The sequence below is a fragment of the Gouania willdenowi genome, chromosome 15 (genome assembly GCF_900634775.1).
Source record: "Gouania willdenowi chromosome 15, fGouWil2.1, whole genome shotgun sequence".
Taxonomy (NCBI): Eukaryota; Metazoa; Chordata; class Actinopteri; order Blenniiformes; family Gobiesocidae; genus Gouania; species Gouania willdenowi.
The window spans coordinates 7,749,708-7,762,051 of record NC_041058.1 but is presented as its reverse complement, the minus strand read 5'-3'; the positions used below and the strand labels follow the sequence as shown (position 1 = coordinate 7,762,051).

The following is a 12,344-nucleotide window of genomic DNA, read 5'->3' as shown; positions in this document are numbered from 1 at the left end:
TTTACTTTTATAAATCCTATAGTAAGTTGAGCATGATTAACAAACACAATATTCTACATTAAGTAATTTTTCAAAAGTCCCTGATGTTCTTTTACTATTAGAACATCGTAAGAATCACAAATATTGTTATTTCTATGTTTTTATGCACAAAGTTGACATATCCCATACTATTAACTACATTACCCACAATGCTCCTGACAATCATTACAACTTACACATGCGCCGTTACTGTGGCAACGCTTCTAGCAGTAGCTTCCTGATTAGCCGTGTTGCAGAATTATCCATGTTAATGCCAAAAATAAGGTAATTCTGGTCACGAAAAGGTTTTCCATGAATATTTAAGTCTAAAGAAAGTTGTTGTTCTTTAAATGTAAATGTGAGGTAAGCTTTTTGTTGTTTTTGTTAGCACGGACACGCTATGGGAGCAGGCTGCTGCAGAGGTCCGGGGTCGGGAGGGAGAGAGCCGGGGAGCGGACGGAGGGGAGTCGGTCAGCGAGAGGACCGTGTTTCTGATGGGGAGCAAAGCTGGGGTGCGTTTACAGCTTTTCCGTTACGTGCTGGACGACAGACTTAACAACACAAACATTACAATGCTAATTTATCACTAGCTAGTAGCAAACTCACGTCTTCACGTCTCTTTAGGGTAAAACGTCTATTCTTCTCAGGTGTCTTGACAGGTGAGTGAATAACTTTTAACTTTTTGTTTTTGTTGTTGTATTTGTGTTTGTGTCGTATCACTTATCCTGATATAAATGTTTTCAAACCATAAATATCCCTGTGGTCACAGTGGTTGGTAAGCAGATATTAGCCGCAAGCTTGCAACATTATTTCATGACGTCTTTTTGTTATGCAATGTCTATATTGAAATAGCTTCTCTCTTTTTTAGCATAAACAGAAGATGGTCAGAATCAGAATCCTTTTATTGTCACAAAGTACAAGGAAATAGCAAATGACCCCACACAACATAGACTGCCAGTCTATTCATACGCAGCGCCCCTCATTGGCCAGTTTAGGTGACGTGTAGGTGCACCACGTGACTTAAAGTTCGGTCAGTTTTATTTTAGCTTATATTTATTTTTAGCTACCCCGCTATTACTTTTGGTTTAGCCCTAACCCTATTCCTAACCCAGGAAATACCCTAAAATATTTCTTTTTTTTATAATGTATTTTTAACCCTAAGCCTAACCCAGGAAATACCCTAAAATGTTTATTTTTTCTTCTTCTTTCATATATGTATTTTTAAAGGTCGAATTTGCCGTGTTAAATATGTTAAAATGAAAAAAAAAAATATGACAAAAGTGGGATTCAGACCCACGTTAGTAGAAGGAAGGATCCTTGAGTGCTGCGCCTTAGACCACTTGGTCTTGGACACGTTTCCGTATTGATAGTCCCCCGGGGTTTTGATACGGGGGCTATTGATCCGTATCAATAGACACTTCGTAAAAACAACATACGGTATGGTAAAAGTCTGTCAGAATAAAAGGTTCATCAGAATAAAAGTGCATTTATATACAAAAGTTCATCAGTATAAAGGTGCATTTAAAAAAAATAAATCACTGTAAAGCTGTATCGATTCAAATTTCCTAAATCGATACAATTCACAAGTGCACGATTCAATTTGATTCCATTTGATTTTTAAGTCATTAATAGATATTTAAGTTTTACTTGATCATGGAAGGGATTCTCAGAGAACCAATGCTGTAAATAGTAGAAAGTAACTCTAACTTGTTACTGTAATAAAATATTCATGTTTATATTAAGAATTGAGCCCACAGCACTGCATTACATATGATAGAAAAGACCTATTGAATAATCAATTTTATGAATTTTTATCGGGCCATTCAACAATATCGATTTTTTTTTTAATCCAGCACTAGAAATTATACTAACCAAATAAAAAAACAGCAAGAATCCATTTCAAAATCAACTCTTAGTATTTACATTTACTTTTTTGTATTTTTCTTGTTGTTATATTTGTTAGTTTTGAATTTCATTCTCTAGAGATGAGCCGTCTAAGCCAACTTTGGCACTGGAGTACACGTTTGGCAGACGAGCCCGTGGACACAACACAGTAAGACAGCACTGCCTTCAGTTACATCAACACTTTTTTTAAATTAAAATATGTGATTATTGCAGATACATGAAAACTAAATTGATAATAGTTTTTTTTTTTTCCCATATGAAGTTAATCATGTGAAATGATAGAGGTGTAGTTACAGGAAATCATTCATTTTCTGCAAAAATCCAATCATTTTGTTTTTTTTACTTTGGATGGAATTCAGTTTTTCTTGGTGTTTGTTTTTTTTCTGAGAAAAAACATTTTACAGAATTTATTATTATTATTTTTTTAATATATATATCCATAAATTGAACACCAGTTATTTAAAGAAAATATCTAATTGTGGGATGTGGAGTACGATAAACAGAATAGAAATGGATTTTTCTTCATGATTTCTTGTTTTTCTTTGCCAAACAAGGAGGATAGTGATTGCTTGAGACCATTTTGTTCTAGTTTGTTCCCAGTATTCCCTGTTATATCGCCTCACTCCGTGAGACTTTCAATTTTGGTCAATTTTTGGATCAAAATAAACATCTGCCATTGTTTTAACGCAACTTTCTGTCAGTGAAAACATCATTTTCATGTTTCTGTCTATGGGACTCCACATCCCACAATGCATTGCACAAAACTTCTCTGACAATGCCAATACACCAAGTGTTTACATTGGAGATCAAAACAAACTTTTGAGCAGTAATTTTAAACTTTTACATTTTTTTTCAAGCATATGATCTTTGATTTATTATTAGTTTTTCTACAGTCTCCTGCAGCTTTAACCATATGATTGAATTTTCGTATCTTAGTAAGTAATTAATTGAATTTTGAGGATGAATTTGTCTCTTCCAGCCTAAAGATATAGCTCACCTGTGGGAGCTTGGAGGAGGGACTTCTCTATCAGACCTGGTCCAGATCCCAATCACTCCTGACAGTGTCAGGTTTGTTACTTCATAAACATTTTAATTTATTTGTCATCTACTAAAATTTTCTTTTTATTTTAGATCAATGTCAAATTTTTTCACACTGTAAATGTGTGTAATGTCACAATCCTTCATGTCTGTGTCCAGCTATGTTTCTATAATCCTTGTTCTGGACCTGTCTAAACCCAATGCTCTGTGGGGAACCATGGAGAAGCTCCTCAACGCTGCTCACACTCAGCTGGAGGAAGTGCAGCATGCAGGGAAAACCAAATCTGGAGCCAAACCTCAAACAAATGCTTTGTCATCAGCTCGTGTCTTACCCAAAGACTATCCTGTAAGCCACGTACACACTGAATGTTCTGTCACTTTAAATTAACAAGTTTGGATGAACTACGGCCGGGCCTGCACTGAATAGCACGTACCACGTTCCCGAGAATTCAGTTAAATGACTCGGTTCCACCGAGTTAAAAAGGTCTCTGAGAGGCTCTTGGCATCAGCTCATAGAATATCCATGTCAAATTACAGCCCGATTCAACAAGCATTAACGGAAGAGAAATCATTTGAAAAATGGGGCCCCAGTGGCACATATGGAGTAATATTGGTATGTGCCAATGATTCGGTACCACTAACCATTGTAATATTTGACTCGCAAATAAATGAGAAATCGACTATCGTTTTTTTTTTGTTTTTTTTTTAGGGCCCCAAATCAAAAATCGGGCTGCGGGCGTTGATGCGTACACATCCATAGATTATAGCTACCAAATTTCAGCTCGATCTGTTCATGAATAACATAGGAGTAGTGATTTTAACTAGTGTACACAACAACAAGAACTAGAACAAGAAGAAGAACAAAGTGAGTGGCATTTTGAGTCCTGTAGCCTGGCCTACAAATAGTATCAAATATAAAGGTTTTCTGTCGTGACTGAAGCTAAGAAATCCATAAAAAGTCACAGTTTTTTATGGAAATAGGGATTTTTCTTCATATGTTTTAATAAATTCTGTTTAATGTTAACTGTGGCTTTGTTGGCAGGACAGAGAGCTCATTAGTCCCTTTCCTGTTCCTTTGCTCATCATTGGAAGCAAGTATGACGTCTTTCAGGTAAAAAACTTGCTACAGTACATACTGTAGTTATGAATCCTATATACATGTGTACAACGTACGTTGTTTCAAAGACACAACCTCAGCCTCTCAGTTGCTCTTAAATCTTCTTTCTCAACTTATTCAGGAATTTGATTCTGACAAGAAGAGAGTGGTCAGTAAAACACTGCGGTTTGTTGCCCACTACTACGCAGCCTCTCTTCTTGTACGTAGAAAACAAATGTATCTGAATCGTGTTAATAGGATCTTTTAATCCTAATCAACTCCTCTGCGTAATATTCTGTCAGTTCACCAGCATTAAATCAGAGAGCCTGATGTCCAAAACCAAGAGCTTCTTCTCACACTTAGCGTTTGGCGTCGATAAAGGGTGAGAGAAATACTTTTTATTTACATTAAGGTTTGATGCTTGAGCGTAAAATATGATCATTTTTAATGATATTTCCAGGAAAACTGTGTCCTGTGATTCTTCCAAGCCTCTTGTCATTCCAGCGGGCTCCGACTCTTTCAGTCAAATAGGTGACAACAGCCCCACACAGTGGTCATAAATAGTATTGCACAAGAGCATTTGAGGGAAAAAAAATGTAATTTAGAAGAATGTATGGAGGTAGATTTGTGTCTTTATTATTGAGTCAAAAAATACTTTTCAATCAAAGGAAAATAATGCTCAAATGCAAAAAAAAAACAAAAAAAATGGTTGCATTTGAACTCTTTTATTCTTTGATTTAAAATGTTTGTTTTGTTATTATTGAAGCGTTAAAATGCAATTATTTGGATCTCACAAATGTTTTTGCATCTGAAACACTTTTTTCTTTAATTAAAAATATTTATATTTGATTGAAATAAACTTTTTTGAATTGAAAAGGTTTTTTAATTGTAGTAATGTTTTTTTGTTGAAAATGTTTTTTTGATGGAATAATAACAAATCTACACATAAAAATGTATTTGAAAAATATATATATATTTTTTTTAATCCAGGTTCTCCTCCTGCTATGGATTTGGACATCACTTCTCTGCACGCTAAAAACCCCAAAGATCTCTGGAGGAAAGTGTATGAGCACGTCTTCCCTCAAGAGGTACTTTAATTTCTCTGACATTTAATCCTGTATTTCTCTTTTTTTTTTTAAATGATTTAAAAACGAGCAACATTTGTCATCTGATGGACTTTGATTTGGCAGAGCACAAGTGAGCAGAGAGAACTGAAGGATCCAGCCAGCGACCCTCAATACAGCGAACCTCAGATTGATGCCATGAGAGCTCAGAAGGACCAGGTAACCATCCCCACCTACTTAAATCACTTTACTGTGACAATGCAGACCTGCTTCCTTAAACCCCTGATGAAAAATGCAGTTAAATTGTTTATGCATTGGAATTATGAAGTCCAACTAAGATCAAATTTACTCAGTAGACCAAAATATCAACATCACATATTAAAATAAAAAAGAGTGCACTATATACTGTATGACTTTTGCCTCATGTTGGTACTCTTTGTTGGCAACAGGGTGCAGCAGATGTCATTAAGAATATGTTTTTTTGGTTTTTTTTTAATTTTTAAAATAAAATTCAAAAGGGCTGACAACAGTAAATCCTTAGAGATTGTAAAATGTTGTATTAATAGTTTTATTGCCTGTTTTCTTCAAGGCCACTCTGCCATTTGAACTGTAGTAACCCCAGAAATATGAACTGTAGTAACCCCAGAAATATGAACTGTAGTAACCCCAGAAATATGAACTGTAGTAACCCCAGAAATATGAACTGTTGTAACCCCAGAAATATGAACACGCTTCTGCACTTTATGTTTATGTCTCAGTTATCTCTGACTGTACATCTATATGGTGCTCTGCTCCATGTTTGGGCACATGACAGGGCATCTCATCTGCTTAGCTATTATAGGCTAAAGGTTTATTGCGACTGAGTCTAGATATGAGTTTACAGACGGATGTGTACAGCATAATATTCTTCTAAAGACATATTTGTCCTGCTATGTAAGGTTTATGGGTTATGTTCAGCTTTTCCACCTCGTCTGAGGTCGGGTACCCTTTCGTCTCTCGTTTATCATCACATCACTTGTGCTGGGTTTTAAACTTCACATTTTTTGCTCCTTACTCTGAGATTTGAAATGAAACAAAAGTCTGCTTTAGGTGCTGACAGATAATGATGGGATTAAATGTAACTGGACAATCTCTAAGATAATAACTTTTAATTATTGGTTGGCGATGCTTTCTTCAGAAAAATTCAGTTCTTTGCAATAGATTATTTTATTGCTTTCAGAGTAAATTGTCTATATTTAATGTGATTCAAATATTTAATAATGTACAAAACGTGTAATGATTTAGTATTTGTATACAATTATATATGTTTTAGCTCTTTCTGTTTTTGCTGAGTTAAAGTTAATAAATTCCTGGTTGTATTCATAATGTCTCCCCTTTAAATTTATATTCAAGAAAGTAATGGGTATTGGCCCTGAGTGTTTAATGTATCACATTTTTATTTGTTTACTTATTACATATTTAATTTCATCTGCAGTATTAAAGTATATAACACTTGATTCTCCATCAGATAACTACTAATGATATTAATATTATTAATAAATGTCCCCTCTGAGTCATTATAACACCTCTGAGTCAGTGTAACCCTCATTACACCCCTCGGAATCAGTATTATGTCACTGTTTAAATAGTTTTGAATTGGTCATTTTTTGTATTTATTTCTGCCAATTAATCAACATCGGTTAAACTTACAAAAATGGCAGAACATAGTAGGATTGTGCAGAGTATAGTGTACACTGGGGTACCATGGTTGATAAATGTGGAGGACGAGATAACCGCAGAAAATCTATGGAATAATAACACAATAGTGATGATTTTACACATCCTCTCACTAATAACTCTTTCTCATCTGTTTTCAGGAGTTGGAGCTGTACAAAAGGAATGCTGCAAAGTCATGGAAGGGGCTGGAGTTGGAAACATGAGATTTATTACACTTATTATTACACAGAAATGTACAAAAACAGACAATATTTTGTTCCTGAAGAATTGTAAGTTATTAAACATTTTATTTGTACAAAAAGAATCCAGTTGTTTTATTTGACCAAGAAAAATAATGTTTATTTTACAAAACTGTTAAATCACATAATATGCATGTCTTTGTAAAGAACACATTTGACATTTTTTTTTTTTGTTTTTTTGTTTTTGACTCATGACAAATTAGTGCTTTTTTTCATATATGTTAAAAGTCATTTTGCTTTGAATTTGGAATTCAAGAAGTTGTTATTATAATCAAAAGTTCAGCAACATAATCAGGGGTCCTGCCTCTGATTCACAAGGTGCAACAGCAGGGAGGGGGATTTTCCTTTAGCTGTGTTGGATAATTTAATACAGTATGGGAGCCCACAGGACCTGCTGATGAATAAACTTATTGAAGAAAGATTGAGCAGAAAAGACAAGTTTTCACATATTCGTATAACACTACGGCATGAGATACAGTATGTGATAGGCTGCACAATGATTTAGTGGTCAACACTTGAAATTTGAAGTTTCTACATTCACGTCAAAGCCGATTAGCAGAGATTGATGTTACTCATCATGCTTTGGACATAAACCTCAAAGTTTATCAAAGCCTTCCAATATTAGCACATGTGGAATGATTAAAAAACCCAGCAGTGACACTAAATATGCAACTTTCTCTTAAAAAATGTGGATTTTGTTTTTCTTCAGTGACGAACAAGCCTGTCCCTGATCTTGAAGCTGATGATCCCGAGCAGCAGCAGGGCAGGAAGGAAGGAATAAAGGAGGACAAAGTCTAGTGTGTATCTAGACAGAGCTCCTGGATAGCCTGCATCAATAATCTCACCTCCGTCAGTGATCAGACAAGCTCCCGGCAGAGGTCTGGAAGTGTCTGCAAATCCCAGAAAACATCAGAGCTGTTTAGGTGAATAAAAACAAGTAATAATCCTCTAAAAGCATAAAAGTGAATTTTAATGCAATATTACCATAGCAATTAACTATGATGTGCATCCCATGTAATTTAAGAAGCACTGAAAATATTCTAAAGTATTAGAATGACCTAAAGCAGATATAGGCAACTTGTAAACTGATCTAATCTTATAAACTAATAAAGGAAAAAACGAAGGATTTATGTGTGGGTTTCTGTGGTCAAGGGAACACTAAAATATTACGTCCTAGATGTCAATGAAATGTTCCAGTTGAAAATCTTTATTAATCACGAAATGTGTTGAGAACACAAGAACAAAAAAATGATCAATGTAAAATAAAGCTGCACACACTGAAACTGGGGTGAAAATACAGTTTGGCATGAAATTTTTTTTAAAAAAAGTGACAAACACACCAAATCGACGATAAGGCATAAAAATTGGAAAAAAAAATATTTTTAGATAAGGCTATCACAAGACCCTTAAAACTAGTGTAAATATGAAGTTCACACTTAAACTGGGGTTAAAATGCAAGAAGGCATGACAAATGTAAAAAAAAAGAATTGGAAAATTAGAAAAAAGTGACAAACAATCTAAAACATAGTATAGTAAGGCAGAAAAATTTTAAAAATGTTGGAAATATATATAATTTTTAAAAAGGCAATCACAAGTCCCTTAAAACTAGTGTAAATATTATGTTCAAACTTAAACTGAGGTGAAAATGCAGGAAGGCATGAAAAATGAGGAAAAAGTGGAAAATGAGAAAAAAAAAAAGTGACACCGCAAATCGGAGTTAAGTCTATAGTAAGACATTATTATTTTTTATTTATTTTATTTTTTAGATAAGGCTATCACAAGACCCTGAAAACTAGTGCAAATATTATGTGAATACTTAAACTGGTGAAAAAATGCAGGAAGGCATGAAAAAAGTGAAAAACACCCCAAATCGGAGGTAAGGCTATAGTTTTTTATTAGATAAGGCTATCACAAGACCCTTTAAATGAGTGCAAATATAATGTGCAAACTTAAACTGGGTTTAAAATGCAGAAAAGTATAAAAAATGAGGAAAAAGTGGAAAATGAGAAAAAAAATGACAAACATCAGAGGTAAGGCTATAAGGCTTTTGTTTTGTTTTTTGTAGATAAGGCTATCACAAGACCCTTAAAACTAGTGCAAATATGATGTGCAAACTTAAACTGGGTTTAAAATGCAGTAAAGCATGAAAAATGAGAAAAAGTGCAAAATGAAAAAAAGTAAACAAACATCAGAGGTAAGGCTATAGTAAGGCATAAAAATTACATTTTTTTTTTTTTTTTTTTTGAGATAAGGCTATCACAAGACCCTTAAAACTCGTGCAAATATGATGTACACGCTTAAATTGGGGTTAAAGTACAGTAAGGCATGAAAAATAGGAAAAAAGCGACAAACACCCCACTTCAGAGGTAAGGAATAAAAATTGAATTATTTTTTCTTTTTTTTTTTTTTTGAGATAAGGCTATCACAAGACCCTTAAAACTAGTGCAAATATGATGTGCACACTTAAATTGGGATTAAAATGCAGTAAATCATGAAAAATTAGGAAAAACTGGAAAATGAGAAAAAAGTGACACGTCGGAGGTAAGGCTATTGTAAGGCTTTTTTTTTTTTTTTCTGAGATAAGGCTATCACAAGACCCTTAAAACTAGTGCAAATATGATGTACACGCTTAAATTGGGGTTAACGTACAGTAAGGCATGAAAAATGAGAAAAAAGCGACAAACACCCCACATCAGAGGTAAGGCTATAGTATGGCATAAAAATTGAATTTTTTTTTTTTTTTTAGATAAGGCTATCACAAGACCCTTAAAACTAGTGCAAATATGATGTACACGCTTAAATTAGGGTTAACGTACAGTAAGGCATGAAAAATGAGAAAAAAGCAACAAACACCCCACATCAGAGGTAAGGCTATAGTAAGGCATAAAAATTGAATTTTTTTTTTTTTAGATAAGGCTATCACAAGACCCTTAAAACTAGTGCAAATATGATGTACACGCTTAAATTGGGGTTAACGTACAGTAAGGCATGAAAAAAGAGAAAAAAGCGACAAACACCCCACATCAGAGGTAAGGCTATAGTAAGGCATAAAAATTAATTTTTTTTTTTTTTATTTCTTTTTTTAGATAAGGCTATCACAAGACCCTTAAAACTAGTGCAATTATGCTGTACACGCTTAAATTGGGGTTTAAGTACATTAAGGCATGAAAAATGAGAAAAAAAGCGACAAACACCCCACATCAGAGGTAAGGCTATAGTATGGCATAAAAATTGAATTTTTTTTTTTTTTTTTTGAGAAAAGGCTATCACAAGACCCTTAAAACTAGTGCAAATATAATGTACACGCTTAAATTGGGGTTAAAGTACATTAAGGCATGAAAAATGAGAAAAAAGCGACAAACACCCCACATCAGAGGTAAGGCTATAGTAAGGCATAAAAATTGAATTTTTTTTTTTTTTTAGATAAGGCTATCACAAGACCCTTAAAACTAGTGCAAATATAATGTACACGCTTAAATTGGGGTTAAAGTACATTAAGGCATGAAAAATGAGAAAAAAGCGACAAACACCCCACATCAGAGGTAAGGCTATAGTAAGGCATAAAAATTGAATTTTTTTTTTTTTTAGATAAGGCTATCACAAGACCCTTAAAACTAGTGCAAATATGATGTACATGCTTAAATTGGGGTTAAAGTACATTAAGGCATGAAAAATGAGAAAAAAGCAACAAACACCCCACATCAGAGGTAAGGCTATAGTAAGACATAAAAATTATATTTTTTTTTTTTTTTTTGAGATAAGGCTATCACAAAAACCTTAAAACTAGTGCAAATATGATGTGCATACTTAAATTGGGGTTAAAATGCAGTAAATCATGAAAAATTAGGAAAAACTGGAAAATGAGAAAAAAGTGACATACGTCGGAGGTAAGGCTATCGTAAGGCTTTTTTTTTTTTTTTTGAGATATGGCTATCACAAGACCCTTAAAACTACTGCAAATATGATGTGCAAACTTAAACTGGGTTTAAAATGCAGTAAAGCATGAAAAATGAGAAAAAGTGGAAAATGAGAAAAAAAAGTTACAAACATCAGAGTTAAGGCTAGTATGGCATAAAAATTGAATTTTTTTTTTCTTTTTTTTTGAGATAAGGCTATCACAAAACCCTTAAAACTAGTGCAAATATGATGTGCACACTTAAACTGGGTTTGAAATGCAGTAAGGCATGAAAAATGAGAAGAATTGGAAAATGAGGAAAAAAGTGACAAACAGCGCAAATCGGAGGTAAGTCTATAGTAAGGCATCATTTTTTTTTTTTTTTTTTTTTTTTTTGAGGTAAGGCTATCACAAGACCCTTAAAACTAGTGCAAATATGATGTACACGCTTAAATTGGGGTTAACGTACAGTAAGGCATGAAAAAAGCGACAAACACCCCACATCAGAGGTAAGGCATAAAAATTGAATTTTTTTTTTTTTTAGATAAGGCTATCACAAGACCCTTAAAACTACTGCAAATATGATGTGCAAACTTAAACTGGGTTTAAAATGCAGTAAAGCATGAAAAATGAGAAAAAGTGGAAAATGAGAAAAAAGTTACAAACATCAGAGTTAAGGCTAGTATGGCATAAAAATTGAATTTTTTTTAGATAAGGCTATCACAAAACCCTTAAAACTAGTGCAAATATGATGTGCACACTTAAACTGGGTTTAAAATGCAGTAAGGCATGAAAAATGAGAAGAATTGGAAAATGAGGAAAAAAGTGACAAACAGTGCAAATCGGAGGTAAGTCTATAGTAAGGCATCATTTTTTTTTTTTTTTTTTTTTGAGGTAAGGCTATCACAAGACCCTTAAAACTAGTGCAAATATGATGTACACGCTTAAATTGGGGTTAAAGTACATTAGGGAATGAAAAATGAGAAAAAAGCGACAAACACCCCACATCAGAGGTACGGCTATAGTATGGCATAAAAATTGAATTTATTTTTTTTTAGATAAGGCTATCACAAGACCCTTAAAACTAGTGCAATTATGATGTACACGCTTAAATTGGGGTTAAAGTACATTAGGGAATGAAAAATGAGAAAAAAGCGACAAACACCCCACATCAGAGGTAAGGCTATAGTAAGGCATAAAAATTGAATTTTTTTTTTTTTTAGATAAGGCTATCACAAGACCCTTAAAACTACTGCAAATATGATGTGCAAACTTAAACTGGGTTTAAAATGCAGTAAAGCATGAAAAATGAGAAAAAGTGGAAAATGAGAAAAAAAGTTACAAACATCAGAGTTAAGGCTAGTATGGCATGA

At 33.7% G+C, this 12,344-nt stretch overlaps 2 protein-coding genes across 2 annotated transcripts in view; one reads left to right on the top strand and one right to left on the bottom strand.

Annotated features, from left to right (window-relative positions):
• The first annotated feature begins 240 nt into the window (after positions 1-240).
• dync2li1 (dynein, cytoplasmic 2, light intermediate chain 1) lies at positions 241-7,125 on the top strand. Its single transcript, XM_028468097.1, has 13 exons — positions 241-303; positions 407-530; positions 643-677; positions 2,002-2,071; positions 2,903-2,991; positions 3,121-3,307; positions 4,004-4,072; positions 4,200-4,277; positions 4,360-4,439; positions 4,518-4,588; positions 5,048-5,145; positions 5,248-5,340; positions 6,978-7,125. Exons 1-13 carry the CDS (start codon positions 284-286, stop codon positions 7,038-7,040), a joined length of 1,077 nt encoding a protein of 358 aa, XP_028323898.1. The 5' UTR covers positions 241-283; the 3' UTR covers positions 7,041-7,125.
• Positions 7,024-12,344, bottom strand: part of abcg5 (ATP-binding cassette, sub-family G (WHITE), member 5) — a 30,216-nt gene continuing 24,895 nt past the window's right edge. Inside the window, exon 14 of the mRNA XM_028468096.1 lies at positions 7,024-7,966. Within this exon, the coding sequence (XP_028323897.1) occupies positions 7,782-7,966 (185 nt within the window). The 3' untranslated portion in view covers positions 7,024-7,781. The remainder of the gene's footprint in view (positions 7,967-12,344) is intronic.